The sequence below is a fragment of the Pan troglodytes genome, chromosome 21 (assembly GCF_028858775.2).
Source record: "Pan troglodytes isolate AG18354 chromosome 21, NHGRI_mPanTro3-v2.0_pri, whole genome shotgun sequence".
Taxonomy (NCBI): Eukaryota; Metazoa; Chordata; class Mammalia; order Primates; family Hominidae; genus Pan; species Pan troglodytes.
The window spans coordinates 10,799,278-10,821,557 of record NC_072419.2 but is presented as its reverse complement, the minus strand read 5'-3'; the positions used below and the strand labels follow the sequence as shown (position 1 = coordinate 10,821,557).

Genomic DNA, 22,280 nt, shown 5'->3' with positions numbered 1-22,280 from the left:
ACACCGTGAGCCTGGATGACATTGATAGGAGAATGCAAAGACAGGAAACTGCAAGACTAAATGAGGCGCTCCTACATTTAGCAGTGAGGATGTGAGGAAGGAGCAGCAAGGAAACTGACAAGGAGTAGGAAAAACCAAGAGACTGTCATCCGGGAAGCCACAGATGAGATGAGCGGCACCCAGGAGGATGAGGGCAGTGTCCACAGGTTGAGGGCCTGGGAGGGGTGGAACATGTGCGGCAAAGCAGCAGAGCAGAGTGAGGTCAGGTGGGGACGAGGAGACTGTAGGTGAGGGCTGGAGACGTGGAGAGAAGAAGGTGGTAGCCAGGGAGCCAGCAAAGAGGCAGCAGCTGTAACCAAGGCAGGCTTGTGGGTGGCTTAAGGATCGAGGGCTCCACCATACAAGTAGGGACACTAACCTTGGGTAGGAGGAGAGATCCCTTCCTTACCAAAGAAGATGAGAGGTGCGGAAGGCTGGGCGAGTGCCTAGTTTCTGTGGCCTCTGCTTTCCCTGTGAAACAGGAGGTAAGATCAACTGCTCCGGAGAAGAAGGGGCAGGCTGCAAGGCTTGGAAGGAGGGGTAAAGATTTGGTATAGGAAAGGTTACACTGTAGGTAACTATATGTTCCCTCTCTATTTCACCTTTTAAGGCTAAACTCCTCACACCGTGCTTGGCACGTAGTAGGTGCCTCATACATTCTTGGACTCTTCTCTTTGTATCACACCTTGCACCTCATCCATTACCAACTCCTTTAGGCTGCCAAATCCCCCCAACTTTGCACCACCTCCTTAATGCCACCTTGATCAACACTCCCATCATTGTCTACCTGCGATGCAGTAAAGAGCCGGTAAAGGAAAAGGCAGAGAGCTGGCAGAGGACAGGAGCTTAGATCACTGGAAATATGGGACATAGAGCTGAGGTCAAAGACCCCAAGCATGTTCAGGGAGCGATTAAATTGCTCCAGAGTCAGGATCTGGCTGGATGAGTCTCCCTACATCCAGAAGGATGAGGGGGTTGGTGGAAAAGAGAACAGTTAAGGTGCTGGTGAGTAGGAGTCTCAGCTAAGCAGAGAAGGAGGAATCCAAGGAGCTGGCAGGAGGTCAAAGTACAGATAAGGAAGAAAGAGAAAAGACAGGAAGTTGCACTCAGTGGCTAATGGATTTTAAGTGAAGAAATGAAATGCTCTGGCTTATATTTTAAAAGGATCCCCAGCTGTGTATAGAGTGCAAGCTTCGGAGCCGGGGGCGGGCACAAGGCAGGAGCAGGAAGGCCGCTTAGAAAGGCACTGCAGGGGCCAGGAGCAGTGGTTCACGCCTGTAATCCCAGCACTTTGGGAGGCCGAGGCAGGCGGATCACCTGAGGTCAGGAGTTCAAGACCAGCCTGGCCAACATGGTGAAACCCCCATGTCAAAAAAAAAGAAAGAAAGAGAAGAGAGAGAGAAGAAGGAAGGAAGGAAGGAAGGAAGGAAGGAGGGAGGGAGGGAGGGAGGGACGGAAGGAAGGAGGGAAGGAAGGAAGGAGGGAAGGAAGGAAAGAAAGGCACTGCAGGTAGACAACGATGGTAGCCTGGACCAAGGTAGTAACATGAAGGTGATACAAAGAAAGTCGAGGGGACTTAGGGGCCAACAGGAGTTGGTGATGGATAAGCTGCAAGGTGCGATACACAGAAAAGAGTCCAAGAATGTATCAGGTACCTACTAGATGCCAAGTGGTAGGAAGAGCTTAGCCTTTAAAGGTGAAATAGACAGGAAATTGATCGTTACCTATAGTGCTCTAGGCACTTAAAAGGGAGAGTGATGTGCTGCGGGTGGGAGGAGAGTAAAATAGCTCAGCTGGGTCAGGAGCGGGTGGTGTAAGAGAGACTTCAGAAGGAGATGCCACTGGAGCTAGCACTACCAGATATAGAGGAAGGGCATTCCAGGATAATCACGTGCAAGAGCCCAGAGGCAAGACTGGGGAGCCCCTTGTGGCCAGAGTGCAAAGTGAGTCAGCCTGGCCACTTGGCTGTTGCACGTGAAGACAGAGGACTGCAGAGAGACATTGGAGCCACAAAAGAACAAGGCCTGTGAGCCAAGTGCCCATGCTCAGGGGTCTTGGGGCAGTTCCCCATTTCACACTCATGGTATGCCATGGAGAGGAAAATGCCCAGTTGTCTTTCTGACTTCCAGAGATCCCTGCATGAGGCTGTGGGCCCATGAGAGAATGCTGAGGGGTGCAGCCAAGAGAGTGGGCAAGTGCAGGGAGGTGTAGATGGTGGACTGGAGCACTGTGGGCAGAGGCGGGTGTGAAATTCAAACCTGCGTCTGTGAGCGGAACAGGAGAAGTCTCTTGAGAGCCGCTGCCTGTGGAATCTGGAGCCCAATGCACAGATTGTTTGTATTTCCAGGCAACATGTCTGCATGCAGTGGGCAGAGAACACGTAAAACAAAGTTGTGGCAGATGCCACTGGTTCCGCACCCATCTCCCCCAGAGCTTTAGTGCATGAGGGCCAAATTCTGTTGAAGCACTTGCCTGCATTTCTTTGCCCAGGGACTTTCTCTGCACACTCATGTGGCAGAAAGGAAGTGTGGAAAATTAACACCCAGAGGGAGCAGCCCAAACAATGACTGATGGGAATGGGCGTATAAATACCCCACCTCCCTCACTCTACTGGTGTGAGAACACTGAGGTTTGTGCTCTTCATAGCCATCCAGAGCTCCCCCATTGCCCATAGTGATCAGTAACTTGATAACACACTTTATTGGCTTCCTTCTCTTCCCTGATTCTTTTTCCCACTCCACTCAAGCTGTTTCCTTTACCTCCCAAATTAAAAACTTGTATTTCTATTCTTGTCAATCTGCTCTGGGAGAGCCCAAAGTAAGACAAAACCTCAACAGGATACAGTGGGAAAACTTTGCGGCTGAAAGGCTGAGTTTGTATTACAGCTCCTTCTCGTGTAAGGACTTCCCAGCTCACAGCAGACTTCAGGTTGGTTGAGCATAAATTACCATATTAATGTTTACAACATGACCTGGCCATACTACAATATACCATGTTGCCCACCAGTCTGAATAAAAACCATGCAATAACAATGCCCTTTGGCCAGCTTCAGGCTCACCACTGAAAAGCATAGTCCACTGATTTGTCATCCTGGGCTAAATATAAAAGAATTGTAGCCTGAGTCAGAAGGCTATTTTCAGCACTCTGTCTTAGCTCGCAGCTATTGAGCGATGCTGTTCTTGAGGGCCACTTTCCTGGAGGCTGAGGTCAACACTAGTGGCCCCCACATTCCAGGGATGGCCCAACCTCTCTCCCAGGGAAAATAATCTCTTTCACACATCCTGACTAATGCGCCAGTGGCCCCTAAACCCACTAGGTCTCAGCTGCTGTTTCTGGCCACTCTCCAGAGCTAGAAACTGGGTCCCTTCCCAGATCTGAGGTCTCTTCACTCAAAAGCCACAGAAATGGAGGTAAGTAATAGATACCAATAAACCAGGCACGGTGGCTCACACCTGTAATCCCAGCACTTTGGGAGGCTGAGGCAGGTGGATCACTTGAGGTCAGTAGTTCAAGACCAGCCTGGCCAACATGGCAAAACACTACTACAAATACAAAAATTAGCCGAATATGATGGTGCACCCCTGTAGTCCCAGCTACTCAGGAGGCAAGGGGATCACTTGAGCCCAGGAGGTGGAGGTTGTAGTGAGCCAAGAGTGTGCCACTGAAGTCCAGCCTGGGTGATGGGAGAGAAACCCTGTCTCAAAAAAAAAAAAAAAGAAAGAAAAAAAAAAGTAATAGGTACCAATACTTTTTAAGAGCCTGCTAAGTGCTGGGACCTAAAATATATGAATCTTCACAAAATTCCTTCTAGAAAAATAATATTAAAAGGAAAGTAAGACTTAGATGGGCCAGGCACGGTAGCTCACGCTTGTAATCCCAGCACTTTGGGAGGCTGAGGCGGGCAGATCACGAGGTCAGGAGTTGGAGACCAGCCTGACCAACATGGTGAAACCCCGTCTCTACTAAAAATACAAAAATTAGCTGGGCATGGTGGCGCGTGCCTGTGATCCCAGCTACTCAGGAGGCTGAGGCAGGAGAATTGCTTGAACCCAGGAGGAAGAGGTTGCAGTGAGCCGAGATCGCACCATTGCACTCCAGCCTGGGTGACAGAGCGAGACTCCATCTATTTAAAAAAAAAAAAAAAAAAACTTAGATGGCCACATAACTTGCTTAGGGCCACATGACCAAGGTTTGAGAAGCCTGTGCCATATGATGCTATGGGACCCTCCTCTTCCCCTGCGGTGTCTCTTAGCACCAGAAACTGTCTCTGTATGGTGGGAGGAGGGGTGATAAGCAAAGCCGATATTCCCCAGGTCAAAGAGAGGGGAATGGTGCCTCTGCCTCCTCAGTAGGGATCCCTGCTCTTTTTTCTTTGAAGTCAAGAGGAAGAGAGAGAAGGTCCCATAATTTGTTAAGGACGCCCCCACCCTTGGCCTGCTTGGTCTCACAGGCACCTGCAGCCTCTATCCAGGATGGAACACCCCTGGCCCACTTGGTCTCACAGGCACCTGCAGCCTCTATCCAGGATGGAACACCCCTGGCCCCCTGCTCTCTTGCCCCTACTGCTGCTGAGGGTGAGTGAGGATGAAAGAGTGGCCTCTGCTGCCTGGATTGTGCCTTTGCATTTGGTCATGTGCCTTTCTGGAAAAATGACCTTTTCTGGGTCCATGGTAGGGACGTCAGGGGAGATGTTTGTGGAAAGGAGGGTCTTCCTGGCACAGCTCAGATCCTAGTGCCCCTGCCCCATCCTCCCTGGCACTCTCCTTTTTCAAAGCCATCCCAGAAGCCTTTCCTGACCACTTCCACTGGAACAGCCCCATTGCCCTGCATTTCAACAGCCCATGAGCAGTGTGTTTATGGAGGCTTAATTCCAGGCTCTATCTCTCACCTGCTTAAAAATATTCGCGGCCCCTAAGCATCCACAAAATAAAAGCTGAACTTCACAGCATGTAAGCCCCTTCACTATTTGTCCCAAATGAGATTTTCTGAGTTTATCCTATAGGATATTCCCAGGACCCAAACTTGGTATTTTCTTGCCCGCCTGTCCTTTCCACCTGTAATACCCTCTGCCCTGCCTCATCCTGGCTGACCCCCCTAAGCTGTCTCTGAGCCTGTGACTGCCACCCTACATGCACACACAGCTGCAGTGGGGAGCTACAGTGGGAATTATGTCCTGTTAAACCTGTTGTAAATTGAAAATATCATAGGTCAAAATGCATTTAATACATATAACCTACCGAACATCATAGCTTACCCTGGTCTACCTTAAACATGCTCAGAACACTTACATTCACCTACAGTTGGGTAAAATCATCTAGCACAAGGCCTATTTTATAATAAAGTGTTGCATATCTCATGTAATTTATTAACTACTATATTGAAAGTGAAAAACAGGATGGTTCTTTGGGTACTTGAAGTATGGTTTCTACTGAACGCGTATCACTTTTGCACCATTGTAAAGTCAAAAAATTAAGTCGAACCATCAAAAGTCAGGGACTGTCTACACTGAGCACCACCATCATCACCCCACCTGCATCTCAAAGATATTTATTCACATTCTAGCTAGGAAATAAGGGCCATGTGTAATGCCTCCTCGTGTGTGTGAGCCCAGCACAGCACCTGGCAGGGAGCAAACCTTGGCCAACATTGAATTCGAGGGTTCTTACCCCTTTTTGTTAACAGACTACTTAGGCACCTGGGGAAGCGTATGGGTCCCTTCTCAGAGTCACGCTTTCAAAAGCATAAAACAAAATACAAAAGATTACAGATGAAACTGATTTTATTGGAAAAGCCATCAAAATATTTTTACAGGAAATGTGTGACTTGCTAATGAATATGCTTCTGCATTAAGGTATTACATAACAAGATCTAGTTTAATTGTTCTAGGACCATTTGCTGAAAAGACAAATGAAAAGATTACCCTTTCTCTATTGAATTATCTTTGTACCTTTATCAAAAATAAATTGACTTTGTGGGTCTAAAAAAAAACAAGATCTAGTGGTGCATTCTAATGACTGTCATTTCCCAAAAGTGAGGAGCCCAGAGAATATTTCAAAACATCTGCAACAACTGAAAGTGATAGGAAAATATCTGTGGGGACGGCTAATGTTCGTTTGAATCATATTATCAATTAAAGAAAAAAAAGCTTTTAAAAAATTAACATTAGTTTTATTTAGAAGTCTTATTAAGGACTATAGACTAAGCCCTGTAGCCCAGCCCTTCAGAGAGGTTATATCAGACTGCTCCAGCACAGTATTTTAATCTACTGTTTATATATAGGTAGCGGGGGTTCCATATGTACAAAATTATATTGAACTTGCTCAGCAATTCTATTAAAGCAGAATTATATTGAGTTTTGTGTGTAAGAGTATATCTGTTCATAGCAGCATAATTACTAACCTGGTCAGACGTTATCTTCTGTGTAGGAAGAGGCAAGGACTAGGGTCATTTATCATTTCAGGAAAATAGTGACTCAGACAGGAGATGTGGCAGGGAGGCGGGGGCATATGTTCTATCCTATTTTATCTTCAAAGCATCTTTCCAGAGAGCCATACTTTGTCACAGAGTCGGGGACTTTGTGAAATTATGCTGGCACGCAGAAATGAGCAAACATGGCTATGTTTGCTACTTTGTCTCATAATACGAAACTGCCAATATTGCACCGGTTTTGAGCTACAAAAACAGCAATTGCACGTGGTTTTGTCTAACTCTACTCTGGTTTGTTGCCTACATTCATTGAAGGTAATCCTCAATATCAGGTAGAGGTGAGTGAAAACAATTATTATTTTTCTCTATCCAAGTTCATGGACCTCCTGATTTACAGCACGGATCCCTTGAGAACTCCTAGTCAATGACTCAGCCAAGGCTACTGAAGGGTCTCCCCTTTGCGCCCAGAGCCGCCTGGCCTCCCCCTCCCCAAGCAGCTAACCAGTATCGGTCTCTGCTCCCTACAGGCTCCTTGTTCCCGCAGCTGAAGCCATCGGAGGGCGTCTTCAAGGTCATCTTCTGGCTCGGCTACTTCAACAGCTGCGTGAACCCGCTCATCTACCCCTGTTCCAGCCGCGAGTTCAAGCGCGCCTTCCTCCGTCTCCTGCGCTGCCAGTGCCGTCGTCGCCGGCGCCGCCGCCCTCTCTGGCGTGTCTACGGCCACCACTGGCGGGCCTCCACCAGCGGCCTGCGCCAGGACTGCGCCCCGAGTTCGGGCGACGCGCCCCCCGGAGCGCCGCTGGCCCTCACCGCGCTCCCCGACCCCGACCCCGAACCCCCAGGCACGCCCGAGATGCAGGCTCCGGTCGCCAGCCGTCGAAAGCCACCCAGCGCCTTCCGCGAGTGGAGGCTGCTGGGGCCGTTCCGGAGACCCACGACCCAGCTGCGCGCCAAAGTCTCCAGCCTGTCGCACAAGATCCGCGCCGGGGGCGCGCAGCGCGCAGAGGCAGCGTGCGCCCAGCGCTCAGAGGTGGAGGCTGTGTCCCTAGGCGTCCCACACGAGGTGGCCGAGGGCGCCACCTGCCAGGCCTACGAATTGGCCGACTACAGCAACCTACGGGAGACCGATATTTAAGGACCCCAGAGCTAGGCCGCGGAGTGTGCTGGGCTTGGGGGTAAGGGGGACTAGAGAGGCAGGCTGGCGTTGTTCTAAGAGCCCCCGTGCAAATCGGAGACCCGGAAACTGATCAGGGCAGCTGCTCTGTGGCATCCCTGAGGAACTGGGCAGAGCTTGAGGCTGGAGCCCTTGAAAGGCGAAAAGTAATGGGGCCCCCTGCTGGACTCAGGTGCCCAGAACTCTTTTCTTAGAAGGGAGAGGCTGCGGGCTCCGTGGGGCCTTTTGCTCCCAATCCCTGTTTGAGAAACACTGCCCCATCCTCCATGCCCTGAACCCTGAGTAGACAGCCCCAAGCATGGCCAGGAAGGCCTGCCCCTCCTCTTCTGGGAAATAGGCACAGAAGCTTTGGCCGGCTACCCCAGTGCCTCCCTTAGGGAAAAAGTCAGTGGGACCAGGGCTCCTCAATGGACAAATTTCTCCTTCTTACTGCCGACTGGAGGAACCCAGTGGACCTACCACCACCCACAAGCTTTGGTGGCAGATTGTATAGCCGTCATACAAGCCTGCTGTATTTATCCATGGGCCCGCTGTCCGCCACCCGGGCTCCTCCGTGCACACCCCATCACCTGGCCCCTACCCCTTATTACTTCCCCTCAAGGGCCTTACTGTTTACACTCTGTACATAGCTCATCGTGCCTGTGCCCATCACTTCTTGCTGGGATTCCAAGCCACCAATTGGAGAGCTTTATTTGTCATTTTGAGACATATTTATTGGTAAGAGTACTTCTATTTTGTCCAAGCTGTGCAAACTGTCCCTCTTTAGCCCATAACCCATTAAAAAAAAAAATACTTTTTCCCCTAAAGTCTGTCAAGAACTAAAGGTCCGCAACAGAATAGATTGGGTCTACATTTGCCTTTCTAGTTTCAACTTAACTGACTCTTTAACTGATGGCTGCTGTCTGTTGGGAGTTTTAGCATGACCAAAGGACCTGGGGGGGGGGGGTTGTTAGGTTTTAAAACTCACATGATCGGTCTTGTGAACCAAATAGTGATCCTAAGCACAAATTGTCCCTTTGTCAGTCTCCCCAGATGCTTATGTAATGCTCTGAGGGCCTCAGTGAGGAAGGCGGCCATCAGGTAAATGGGTGAAACATAAGTTTACATGAAAAGATATACAAGCCCGAGTAGATAGCTGTACATGGCTAGGAAAAGAACCATACCTAGGAACCATGCTTGTTAGCTTTGAGTAAAATGTCATATTCCTACTTGTCATATTCCCATGAGATTGCAAGCATTTCAGTCTTCAGCTGGATAGTATCAACCACACACTTCCAACCAGCATGGGGGTGATGGCTGCGGTCCAGTGGACCCTTGGGAGGACAGTGGGTTAGACAATACACTGGGGTGTCTGGGGGTGCTCTGAACTGGATGACCCAGCTGCTGGGGCCACATAGACCAGTATTTTGAGCCCAAAGTTTCCATTCTTTACTAGGCAGGTAGTCTATCTAAAAGGTCACCCACAATTTCAGGCATCTCACCCAAGTTTTACAGAGTTAAAAAGGCAGCCAGTATCAAGGCTTGGAGCAGACATTTCACACGGTGAGTCTACAGCAGGTTCTGGGCTTTCAGGCCTGGCCTCCCTGGAGGCACAGGAAGGAAAGTTTATGGGTGGGAGTATGTTGGGTGCTGACAGAATGTTGCATACTCCAAAGAGGGCTCCACTTTGCAGCACATTGGCTGCCCCAAAGCTGGGGACACCAGCGGACAGCCCTCACTGTCTTCTGGCAGAGGTAGGGGCCATCTGTCAAATCAGTGGTCAGTAAGGGGGCAGACCGCAGTGTCAAAGAATTGAACATTGGCGTCTGGGACAGGGGTGAGCAAGACCTGTTTCAACAGCAGCCTTGGGTTTGCAGAGGGTCTCTAAGCAGAGTGAAAGTTGTTCCTGTTACCAGAAAAGGGGTCCCTATCGAGACCCCAAGAGAGGGTTCTTGGGTCTTGCACAAGAAAGAATTCAGGGCAAGTCCATACAGTAAAGTGAAGGCAAGTTTATTAAGAAAGTAAAGGAATAGGCTGGGCACAGTGGCTCATACCTGTAATCCCAGCACTTTGAGAGGCCGAGGCGGGTGAATCACCTGAGGTCAGGTGTTCGAGACCAGCCTAGCCAACGTGGTGAAACCCCGTCTCTACTAAAAATATAAAAAATTAGCCGGGTGTGGTGGCAGGTGCCTGTGATCCCAGCTACTCAGGAGGCTGAGGCAGAAGAATCGCTTGAACCCAGGAGGCAGAGGTTGCAGTGAGCCAAGATCATGCCATTGCACTCCAGCCTGGGCAACTCCATCTCAAAAAAAAAAAAAAAGTAAAGGAATAAAAGTGGCTACTCCATAGGCAGAGCAGAAGCATGGGCTGCTCAGCTGCTCATACTTATTTTTACTTCTTGATTATATGCTAAACAAGTGGTGGACTATTCATGAGTTTTCCAGGAAAGAGGTGGGTAATTCCCAGAACTGATGGTTCCTCCCCTTTATAGACCGTATAGGGTAACTTCCTTGGGTTGCCATGGCATTTATAAGTTGTCATGGTGCTGGTGGGAGTGTATTTTAACCAGCTAATACCTTATAATTAGCATGTAATGAGCAGTGAGGACAATCAGAGATCACTTTCTTCCCCATCGTGGTTTTGGTGAGTTTTGGTGGGATTCTTTCCTGCAAACTGTTTTATCAGCAAGGTCTTTATGGCTTGTATTTTGTGTCGACCTCGTGTCTCATCCTGTGACTAAGAATGCCTGATCTCCTGGGAATGCAGCCCGGTAGGTCTCAGCCTCATTTTACCCAGCCCCTATTTAAGATGGAGTCACTCTGGTTCCAGTACTTCTGACAGTCCCACATGCCAGGGCAGCTGATCCCACAGAAAGTCAACAGTGGGGGCAAAAGGGGAGGGTGGGAAGGGAGCCTTCATCAGGAGGATTTGTGGGCCTCCCTGCCCTGGTTAACCCAGTGGGAGTGGAGGCAGGAAGGCCAGTGGCTTGCCCTGTACTTGCTCTAGGCATGGTAATCAATCTGGAAAATATGTCTGATGTTTGAGCCTCAGCCTGTCTCTGGGACACAGGGGCCCCCTGCACACAGCTACCTCCTCCTCCGGTATCCCTGCACCAGGTTGTGAGCCTACAGGAGGTGCAGGAGGGCTTCAGAGCCCCTAGATAGATCATGCCACAGCAAGGGCATCCAGGTACCTTGTTCTAATCATCAGTAAAGCACTGTGCTGCTGACCTTGGTTCTGGGACATGGCAAAGGGTCATAGAGTGGCCGAGAGGATGGGAGAAAACAGCAACAGCCTCTTGCTCCTCTTGGAGGAGGCAGCCTCTTGCTAGTGATTTGGAGACCATCTGAAAGAAGTGCATTCACTGTACCATTTCCTGGGTCCTCAGGTGCTCAGATCCCCAGCCCAGCCCACACATCTGATTAGAGAGACTGTCCCTGAGATGCATGTAAAAAAAAAAAAAAAAAAAAAATGGGGCCATTGTCTCCAGCGAGTGGAATTTCTTTACATGATCCTCAAGGGATGGGGTGAGGCCTGAGGGAGTTTGTGAATGAGAAAGGGATGGTCCTGTGAGATGTGACAGGGACGGAAGCAAGCCTCCGAGGACACTAGCATTCACCCAAGTGCCCACTCCCCATCCTTAAAGATCCTCATTCCTGCTTCCCACTCAAGTACCCCATCTCCAGTCTGCCCTCCCTCTCCAGCTGGGCTCTCACTGTCCACCTTGCTTTCTTCCCACACTCTTCCCGGGACCTCTGTCCCCAGCATCCCCAGGGCTGCTTTTGCAAGTCACCTGGGACCTTCCATTTCCCTGGTCTCCTCCCCGCCTTCTCTGCTCCAGTCCACACTGGTGGCCACTCCCTGATTCCTGGAATGTTCCCTCCCTGCCTCTGAGCCGCGCCTCTGGGATCTCTTCTGACCTGCTGACCCTACTCTCTCTCTGCCTCCTCCACAGCCTTCTCTCTCCACTCTTAAATGCTCCCTAGGGTTTTATTCCTCTTTTTCTCAACTCTTCACACAATTTTATCCACTCCATGTCATCTCAATGACCACTTGTACAGAAATGACTCCCAAGAGGCTGTCTCTAGCTCCAGATGTTAGTGTTCACCCTTCCAGATGTTAGTGTTCACACCCCAAATACAAGCCCCAAGGCCACTCGCCTACTGCAGTATCTCCTATCTCCTCTACTCTCTTTGGGCATGATGACGCCCCTGACCCTGCTGGCCCTCTCCACTCCCTGTCTTCCAGAGTCTTCATCTTCCTCCTGCCATACACAGATCCTTTGCCAAGCCCTGCACTTTTTGCAGCCTCCCTCATAGCTCACACCCAGTCATCCTGGGTTACGATAGAATCTGCACCTGCATCCACCACAGGGGAGAGGGCTCTGTCCCCAGGGCTGCTTGAGGCTGGGCTTAAGTGTTTACTAAATACTGGATCTTGGGAGTTGGCCCACTGACCCTTCTCTGAGACACTGCCTGGTTGCCGTCTGGCGGCTGGCTCACCATCACCAACCTTGCAAGGCCCTCACCCCCGCTGGTCCCACCAGTCCCCCGGGGGCTAGAGGCTGCAAGGAACCAGCTGCGCCCTCCATGGTGCCCTCCAGGTCACCTAACCCTCCCATCTGGAGCCCCACCCTGCCCCCAAAGGCTCCTGACTGTCATGCTGCAAGCCAGCCCCTTAATCCCTCCTCCAACGGGTGCCAACAGGTCCTGGAGAAAGTTTTGGGACCTCAGTCACCCTCCCTCAGTGACCTGTCAGAGCTTTAACTCCTCAGAGCACCCCTCACCCTGTTTCTATTCCCATCCTACTACACCCCCAGGGGTTGCATGTTCACCGTCCACTTGGAAAAACTTTCCTTTTTTTTTTTTTTTTTTTTGTGGCTTCAGGAAAGCATAAAACCAGATGCTTGTAAAGGATAAACTGGTCCCGCAGCCTCTCTGCTCAGAATGGCTTTCGGGAGCCCAGTGGACCCGTGCTCCCTTGGCCCAAGTGGTGCTGGGGCCTTTGGGCAGGGGGGCATTGCACTGCTGTCAAGGGTCTGGCCAGGACTTTCTTCCCTTCCCCAATCCCCAGCCCTTTTGGGAAGCAGTGAAACAAAGGGAATGCTGAGCAGGATGCCGGCCTACATTCTAAAATTGCCGTGGTCTGGGGAGGAACTAAGTGGAACTTGCAAGATATGCTTGGAATCAAGAAGAAATCCAGGAGCTAGGGCCACAACAGGCTGAGATTTCAGAGCCAGGAGTTGGAGGTAAGGATGCATCAGAAGCATTTGCAGACACCTCAGCCACGACATTTGTGGATGTTTCTTCCAGGATTCACCACTCACGTGACTCCACCATATTGTTTTGGTCCACCTCCTTCTGTCCTGCCAGAACCCAAAAAAGGAATCTCAGTTCCTTTTCCCAAGAGAGGGAATCAGCTTGTTCCCATTCATGCACTAAGCCAAGCCACAAAGGCCAGCTTATGGATTGGCTAACTTTGGGTCAGGTCTGAACAGTGAGGGCGGGCACATGGGAGTGAGCGAGATGGATCATGTGGGGCAAAACACAGCCATCTGGGCACCAGCATCTGAGGGTGGGGGCGGGGCAGATAATGATGACATCCCTAGCACACCGGATCAGCTAAGAGCACAGCTGCAGGCAATAAGGAAGTGGATCAATAGCTGCATAAACCTGGGGCATTATTTTTCTCACTTGGCAAGTTACAGGACAGGTGGTTGCTGGTATTGCCAGTCAAGAACCCAAGCTCTTTCTTTTTTTTTTTTTTTTTTTTTTTTTGAGACAGAGTCTCGCTCTGTTGCCCAGGCTGGAGTGCAGTGGCGCCATCTCGGCTCACAGCAACCTTTGCCTCCCGGATTCAAGCGATTCTCTTGCCTCAGCCTTCAGCCTTCCAAGTAGCTGGGATTACAGGCATGAACCACCACGCCTGGCTAATTTTTTCTTTTTTTTTTTTTTTTTTTTTTGAGACAGAGTCTCGCTCTGTCGCCCAGGCTGGAATGCAGTGGTGCTAACTCGGCTCACTGCAAGCTCCGCCTCCTGGTTTCACGCCATTCTCCTGCCTCAGCGGCGTCCCAAGTAGCTGGGACTACAGGTGCCTGCCACCATGCCCGGCTAATTTTTTGTATTTTTAGTAGAGATGGGGTTTCACCCTGTTAGCCAGGATGGTCTCGATCTCCTGACCTTGTGATCTGCCCTCCTCGGCCTCCCAAAGTGCTGGAATTACAGGCGTGAGCCACTGCGCCCGGCTAGTTTTGTATTTTTAGTAGAGACAGGGTTTCACCATGTTGGCCAGGCTGGTCTCAAACTCCTGACCTCAAGTGATCCACCTGCCTCGGTCTCCCAAAGTGCTAGGATTACAGGCATAAGCCACTGCGCCTGGCCTGAATTTTACATTTTTAAATGATTGGAGGGGAAAGTCAAAACAATAATATTTCATGACACACCAAAATTGTATGAACATTACTACATAATATTCTCAAATTTGCCTCTTGGCTCACAAAGCCTAAATTTTACTCTCTTGCCCTTCACAGAAAAAGTTTGTCAACCCTCGCTTTAGGATGATTGAGGATCATTGCCAAAATCAGGATTCTGGCAGCAAGAAGAAACAGAGAATAGATTTCAGGTGGGCATTCCTGGTGTCTGTTACACATTCCATCAACACATTTCAAGCCTGTATCCAGTTATCTAATTTGCAAGCAACATAAGCTAAGAGGTCCCCCTCTCACCAAGAACCTAGCAAAAACAAGTTATCCCAGAAGCCATCTGCTTCAAGGATATCTTCCCAGATTGACCAAATGATTAGGTTTTTGGGTTTTGGTTTTTGTTTTCTTTTTTTGAGACGGAGTCTCGCTCTCCCAGACTGAAGTGCAGTGGCCCAATCTCGGCTCACTGCAACCTCCCCCTCTAGGGTTCAAGCAATTCTCCTGCCTCAGCCTCCCAAGTAGCTGGGACTATAGGCACATGCCACCATACCTGGCTAATTTTGTATTTTTAATAGAGACAGGGTTTCGCCATGTTGGCCAGGCTGGTCTCGAACTCCTGACCTCAGGTGATCCACCTGCCTCATCCTCCCAAAGTGCTGAGATTACAGGCATGAGCCACAGCCCTGGCCAAATGTTTAGGATTTTGAAAGACAGCTAGCCAGGCGCAGTGGCTCACACCTGTAATCCCAGCACTTTGGGAGGCCAAGGCGGATGGATCACAAGGTCAAGAGATCAAGAGCATCCTGGCTAACATGGTGAAACCTCGTCTCTACTAAAAATAAAAAAAATCAGCCAGGTGTGGTGGTATGCGCCTGTAGTCCCAGCTACTCAGGAGGGCGAGACAGGAGAATCGCTTGAACCCAGGAGGTGGAGGTTGCAGTGAGCAGAGATCGTGCCACTGCACTCCAGCTTGGGCAACAGAGCGAGACTCAGTCTCAAAAAAAAAAAAGAAAGAAAGGAAGAAAAAGAAAGAAAGACAGCTGTGAAAAGGAAAGGGGGACACCAGGAAATCCCTGGCTAGCCGCATCCCAAAAGACTGCAGTATTATTTGCTCAGTGAACTTGCCCCCAGCCAGTCATTTATCTATTCTTCAGTATTACAGGTCCAGAAAGCGGATCTGGTGACCAGTCTCATATAAGCTGACATGGACTTCCTAACTCACTAGGAAGTAAAGTTTGTAAGCCCAAGGCCAATATGCTAATTTTTAGTGGGATATATAACTTAACCATCGACAAGCCAATGTATTTATGACAATAAATGAGCTTGATGGGAAGCCAGTCCATGGTCTGAAAGCTGCTTCGTGAGCTCACAGGCAAAGCTGAGGAGTTAGTGAACAGATATTTATTTAGTGTACCAAGCACAGGACTTGATCCCTGGGCCAGGGTTCCACCTCCTGGTGCCTCCTGCCTCTGTTTCCAATACATCCCTCTCCATCCTCCCATCTGACTCATGCTTCATTCACAGCCTTTAATTTTGCTCTGTGCCTTTAAGTTCACATTGCTTGTCTCTAATCTCCTCCATTGCGGGTCCATTTCAGAATAAAACTCTCAGAAGACAATCTTAAGAACTTTTCTTTCCAAGCTCTTAAGAGGCATCTTACAGTCACCCTAGTGGACAAGCCTACGATGCCTACCACATGGGCTTCATACAGGTTAGGTAGTCGGTGTTCCCCTGACTCCAGCTATGAACTGCACCTTCACAGGTGGGGCATAGGGGCCCTCTGACACCCTTCAACCAGCCAGTACTCTCCAACCATCAACAAATGGCCAGGTGAGGTCATCAAATGCATGCATTTCGTAGTATTTACTGAACACCTACTATCTGCGCAGTAGATGGGGATACAGCAGTGTGCAAAAGAAAAGAAACCTGCCACCATGGAGTTCTTGTTCTAGGACAGGGTGATAGGTAATAAACAACATATATGGCAGGTTAGATGGTGATAAGCAAAAGAAATATAACAGGAAATGTTGGGGATGGGGAAATTGCGCTTTTAGATCCAACACTCAGGGAAGTTCTCAGCTAGGTGATGTGTGAAGACGGTAAGGGAGTGAGCCACGCAGATCCCTGAGGAGAGCATCCAAGGCAGAGGAGACAGCAAGTGCAAAAGTCCTGCCATAAGAGGATAACTGGCATAGTCAAAAATTAGCAAGGATGCCATTTACTGTGGCAACTGCAACAGTCCAGACAAGAGATGATGGCGGCTTTGCCAGAGGAATGGGGGTGGGAGTGAAGAGAACAGGTGGAGAGATTCTGGAGATGAAGATTTTGGAGCTAAGCTAGCATTCCCATGCACTCAACCCATACTTAGCACACCCTTCCCAAGCTACCCTCTAGAACTGCCTGCCTTATTAGGAGCCCTCAGGAAATTTCTTTTTTTTTTTTTTTTTTTTTTTTTTTCTGAGACGGAGTTTCGCTCTTGTTACCCAGGCTGGAGTGCAATGGCATGATCTCGCCACAACCTCCGTCTCCTGGGTTCAAGCGATTCTCCTGCCTCAGGCTCCCAGGTAGCTGGGATTACAAGTGCCTGCCACCACGCTCAGCTAATTTTTTTGTATTTTTAGTAGAAACGGGGTTTCTACATGTTGGTCAGGCTGGTCTCAAACTCCCAAACTCAGGTGATCCACCTGCCTCGGCCTCCCAAAGTACTGGGATTACAGGCATGAGGCACTGCATCCAGCCAATTTTTTTTTTAATCAAACACAGACACTACCAACTCCACTTGGTATTGAAGTCCTCTATAAGACCCCTCCCCTTAAAATACCAATGAAGAGCTGAAAAGAGGATAAAAATTCAAAACGGGTCTTTAAAAATGAGGATATCAGCCAGCCATCTGCAAACAGTTGGGACTCCAGAGTTAACAAAGCTGAATTAAAAGACTCAGAGCTCTTGCCAGAGTGTTACCCTGTGCATCAAAGGCACCCCTGGCCAGAGGTGGGGAAGGAAAAGGCTCAGCCCTCTCCAATGCATATACCCCACCCTTAACTCCAAGAAGAGCCCATCCAATCATCAAACCTCCAGCCGCTGTCCTGCTGCCCACACATTGCTTTCTGAGTAGCTGAGGACACAGTCGTGATCCTCCATTCTCCTGATCCCCTTCAGGAACTTTCTTTTTTGTTGTTTATTTGTTTGTGGGAGATAGGGTCTTGCTCTGTTGCCCAAGCTAGAGTGCAGTGGTGTGATCATAGCTCACAGCAGCCTTGAACTCCTGGGCTCAAGTGATTCTCTCACCTCAGGCTCCCCAGTAGCTGGGACTACAGGTGCATGCCACCATGCCCTGCTCATTTTTAAATTTTTGTAGAGACAGGGCCTCACTATGTTTCCCAGGCTGGTCTTGAACTCCTGGCCTCAAGTGATCCTCTCATCTCAGCCTCCCAAAGTGCTGGTATTGCAGGTGTGAGCCACCAAACCCAGCCCCTTTCAGGAACTTTCTACATCCAGTGAACACTTCATGCCCACTGGACTGTACCAGTTTGTGGGTTGGGAATCAGAAGGGATCTTGAGAGCAGAGTAAGACACCACAGTTTTTCACGTCTTCATCTGATGGAAGAGAAGTAGCCAGCAGCTCTGAATTATTTTTAATTTTTTTATGTATCTATTTTTTTAGAGACAGTGTCTTACTATGTTGCCAGGCTGGACTCCTGGGTTCAAGCCATCCTCTTGCTTCAGCCTCCTGAGTAGCTGGGACTACAGGTGCGTGCTACCGCGCCCAGCTAGCTCTGAATATTTAGAATAAAATTCTTCCTCATCAGCCAAGAATTGGGCAGTGGGAACAGAAGATCTTTCCTCAATCTCATAGATTAGAACTAAAAGAATGCCCACTGGCTTCTATTCCCTACAGCCCCTTGGGCTGGAATCAAGCCATGAAATGCATCCTCCCCAGGGCCCTGAAGCCCTTGACCTATTCCTGCCAGGCCCCTTTGCTGGACCTGAGTCACAATAAGGGTAGCTTCCCATTCTGTGGATCCATGGCTCACTCCATCACCAGTGCCCAGAAAGCTCCCTCTTGGCCTGGATGACTCCCCCAAAGAAAGGTGTATTAGTCAGCTATAGCCACAGTAATGCTACAAAACAAGCCACCCCTTAATTCACAGGTTTCAATAGCAAGCATTTATTTTTCTTGCTTAGGTATCTGTCTGCAGATTCTAGCGTTGGTTCTAGGCTTTTATGGCTCAAATCCATTCCCCTTTTCTCTGTATTCTCCTTGAACCATCCGCTGTCTGGGGCATATTCTTCCCATGATTAATGACAAATACGTGAAGCTTTAGAGCTTGTGTTCCTAACACATCATATCTATCCACATTTCACTGGCCAAAGCAAGTCATATGGCCAAGCCCAAAGCCAATGGGGCAGGGAAATATACTCTGCTCCAAGGAGAGGAAAGTGACTGAATATTTGCCAAAAATTTTCCAATGCATCACAAGAGGACTGGCTCTTCTGGCAAAATTTCCTTCTACCCTTCTCTAGCCACCAACCAGGAGACCCCAGGGTGCAACTCATGACCAGCCCAGGAATATCCTAAGGGACCTGGACTCTACAACTGATGAGTGTTGGCCTCCTTTCAGCAAGCAAGGGTTCCTAAATTAAGGTGGACCACAGGCAGGGACAGTTGATATAATATCTGGGATAACTTCCCCATGTAGATAAGCAAGGTATAACTGGGAGGGCGGGATTCATATTCTGAGGGTGGATACACTTCTGGCAGGCAGTCTGGACATCACATTTCTGAGTCTCTGAACCTTTTTTTTTTTTTTTGACATGGAGTCTCGTTCTATCGCCCAGGCTGGAGTGCAGAGGCACGATCTCAGCTCACTGCAACCTCCGCCTCCTGGGTTCAAGCAATTCTCCTGCCTCTGTCTCCCAAGTAGCTGGGACTACAGGTGCACGCCACCACACCCAGCTATTTTGTTGTATTTTTAGTAGTGACGGTGTTTCACCATGTTGGCCAGGATGGTCTCAAACTCCTGACCTCAGGTGATCCACCTGCCTCAGCCTCCCAAAGTGCTGGGATTACAGGTGTGAGCCATTGTACCTGGCCCTGAACCTCTTCTCTTCAGTCTATATACTTCTCTGGGCCTGGGCCCCTTGGCTTTCACTCTAGGCTCCACCTTCTTCAACTACTCCTTCGACTCAAACTTTTAGGCAGCAACTGGGTCCCTGCAACCTCAGCTCAGGCCCCAGTACCCTTTTCACATCCTCTGAGGCTGGCCAGGCAGGCACAGGGAAGTGCAACTCCCTTCTGTTACCACAATGATGCTGCATAACCACCAACCACAAAACCTCCGTGTCCAGCAAAAATAACATATACTGCTCACATATCTGGGGTCATCTGGGCTTGGTTAGGCAGCTCTGCTGATCTCGGCTGGGCTCACCTACACATCTAAAGGCTGGCTGGCTGCTTGCTGATCTAGACTGGCCTTGGATAGAAAGACTGGTATGACTGGAGTGAATCAGCTCGGCTCCACGTGTCTCTCATGCTCCAGCAGCCTAACCCAAGCATGTTGTCATGGTGATGACAGAAGTGCAAGAGCACAGTTGAACAGGCAAGGCCTATAGGCACGCACATCGCTTCTGCTTCCTTCTTGACTGGAGCAAGTCACATGGCCAAGCCCAGATTCAAGAAGTGGGGGAACAGACTCCAGCTCCGGGTTAGTTTGCTAGGGTTGCCATAACACAGTATCATAGACTGGGTGGTTAAACAACAGATTTATTTTTTCACAATTCTAGAGGCAGGAAGTCCAAGATCAAAGAGTCAGCAGGGTTGGTTTCTCCTGAGGTCTCTCTCCTTGGCTTGTAAGTAGCCATCTTCTCCCTGTGTCTCGCATGGCTTTCCCTCTGTATGTGTCTGTGTCTTAATCTCCTCTTCTTATAAAGGCACCAGTCACACTGAATTAGGGCCCACCCTAATGACCTCATTTTCACTTAACTCCCTCTTTAAAGATCCTGTCTCCAATACAGTCACATTCTGAGGTACTGGGAGTTAGGACTTCAGTGAGTTGGGCAGGGGTTGTGGGGGATGCAATCCAGTCTACAGCAATCTCACAATCTCTTTAGTGGGAGCAGATACAAAGTCACATGGAGAAGCAGGCAGACACAGGGAGGAGAGAGGCACTGAGGTCACTTTTGCCATCTACCTTCCACAAGTGACAATAGCAATCTAGCTCTATCTCTGAGCTAAGACAGTGCAGATTGGGCCACCCTCTCCCGTGGCCTGGATCAGGACCCTGCCCTGCCAAGCCCTGGGTTTTCACCTTTTTTTGTGAGAATCGAATGAGATGCTGTTGTACACATGCTTTGAAAAGCAGAGAAGGCTATAAGGAAAGACCATGATTTTCTTAACTAAACTAAATACGGCAATTCAGGAAGAAAGGCAAGACGCAGATATTCTCAAACATGAATGAATCTTTCTTCTAAAAAAGTACCCTAGAGCAAACAGCATACTTATTAGAAGCATTAGAAGCATTCCTGGCCGGGCGCGGTGGGTTACGCCTGTAATCCCAGCACTTTGGGTGGCCGAGGCGGGTGGATCATGAGATCAGGAGTTCAATACCAGCCTGGCCAAGATGGTGAAACCCCGTCTCTACTAAAAATACAAAAAATTAGCCGAGCACGGTGGCAGGTGCCTGTAATCCCAGCTACTCAGGAGGCTGAGGCAGGAGAATCGCTTGAACCCAGGAGGCGGAGGTTGCAGTGAGCTGAGCTCATGCCACTGCACTCCAGCCTGGGTGACAGAGTGAGACTCCATCTCAAAAAAAAAAAAGCATTCCCATGAAAGTCAGGAATGGGCTATGATCTCATTTCACTCTTACTCAACACTGTACCAGTAGCCATAGTTAATGAAATAAGAAATGGGGTAAAGAAACCATAGGTTTATTGAAAGTAAAGAAATATGACCATCAAAATGTGCAGATAATATGTACAAAATAAAGCTGTAAGAACTATTTAAAAATGTAGAATAATGTCTTTCTTACTTGGTATATAAATGCATATTCTTAAACAGGAAACAATAAGCACAAACCATTAAAGGGAAAGATTGGTTAATTTGTTAATTTCAGAATTTAAAATTCTGTATATCAAAAGACCCCATAAACAAAGCAGCTGACTGGGGGAAACTTTGCAATTCATATAACAAACAAAAAGATCACTATCCTTAAAAAATTTTTTTAATGCCTACAAATCACTAAGAAAACGACAACACAAAAATATGGGCAAAAGGAGAAAACAGACAATCCACAAGGGAGGAAAAAAAGACCAAATGGCTAATAATCATCAGAAAAAAATACTAGTTGGGAAATGCAAATTAAAACAAAAATGAGACATCCTGTTCCACCTAGCTGCTGACCAAAGAAACGATTTTTTTTTTTTTTTTTTTTTTTGAGACGGAGTCTCACTCTGTCACCCAGGCTGGAGTGCAGTGGCGCGATCTCGGCTCACTGCAACCTCTGCTTTCCAGGTTCAAGTGATTCTCCTGTCTCAGCCTCCCAAGTAGCTGGAACTATAAGCGCATGCCACCACGCCCAGCTAATTTTTGTATTTTTAGTAGAGATGGGGTTTCACCGTGTTGGTCAGGCTGGTCTCAAACTCTTGACCTCAGGTGATCCACCTGCCTTGGCCTCCCAAAGTACTGGGATTACAGGCGTGAGCGCCGGCCAAAAACAACGATTTTCTTTTTTTTTTTTTTTTTTTTTTAGACGGCGTCTCACTCTGTTGCCCAGGCTGGAGTGTAGTGGTGTGATCTCGGCTCACGGCAACCTCCGCCTTCCGGGTTCAAGTGATTCTCCTGCCTCAGCCTCCTGAGTAGCTGGGATTACAGGCGCCCACGACCACGTCCAGCTAATTTTTGTATTTTTAGTAAAGACAGGGTTTCACCATGTTGGTCAGGCTGGTCTCGAACTCCTGACCTCATGATCCACCCGCCTTGGCCTCCTGAAGTGCTGGGATTTCAGGTGTGAGCCACAGCACCCGGCCAAAAAAACAACGGTTTTTTATTACACTGAGGAATGGCAAAGTTGTACAGATGCCGGTGGTCTCATACCCTAGCGGTGGGCATGTAAATAGGTAAACCTCTTCCCAAGGTAATTTGAGAGTGTCACCATGCGTCTTAGGTGGCTCACACTGATTTTAGGTTGTGTCTTACATCCCTGAGGAGTTTACATCTATAATAGGGTTACAAAAAATGTTTAT

General features: G+C 48.9%; 1 protein-coding gene across 1 annotated transcript in view; it reads left to right on the top strand.

Moving 5' to 3' along the window:
• ADRA1D (adrenoceptor alpha 1D) overlaps positions 1-8,497 on the top strand; it is a 28,566-nt gene extending 20,069 nt beyond the window's left edge. The window contains exon 2 of the mRNA XM_016937394.4: positions 6,993-8,497. Coding sequence (XP_016792883.2) covers positions 6,993-7,600 — 608 coding nt within the window. The 3' untranslated portion in view covers positions 7,601-8,497. The remainder of the gene's footprint in view (positions 1-6,992) is intronic.
• The last annotated feature ends 13,783 nt before the right edge of the window (positions 8,498-22,280 follow it).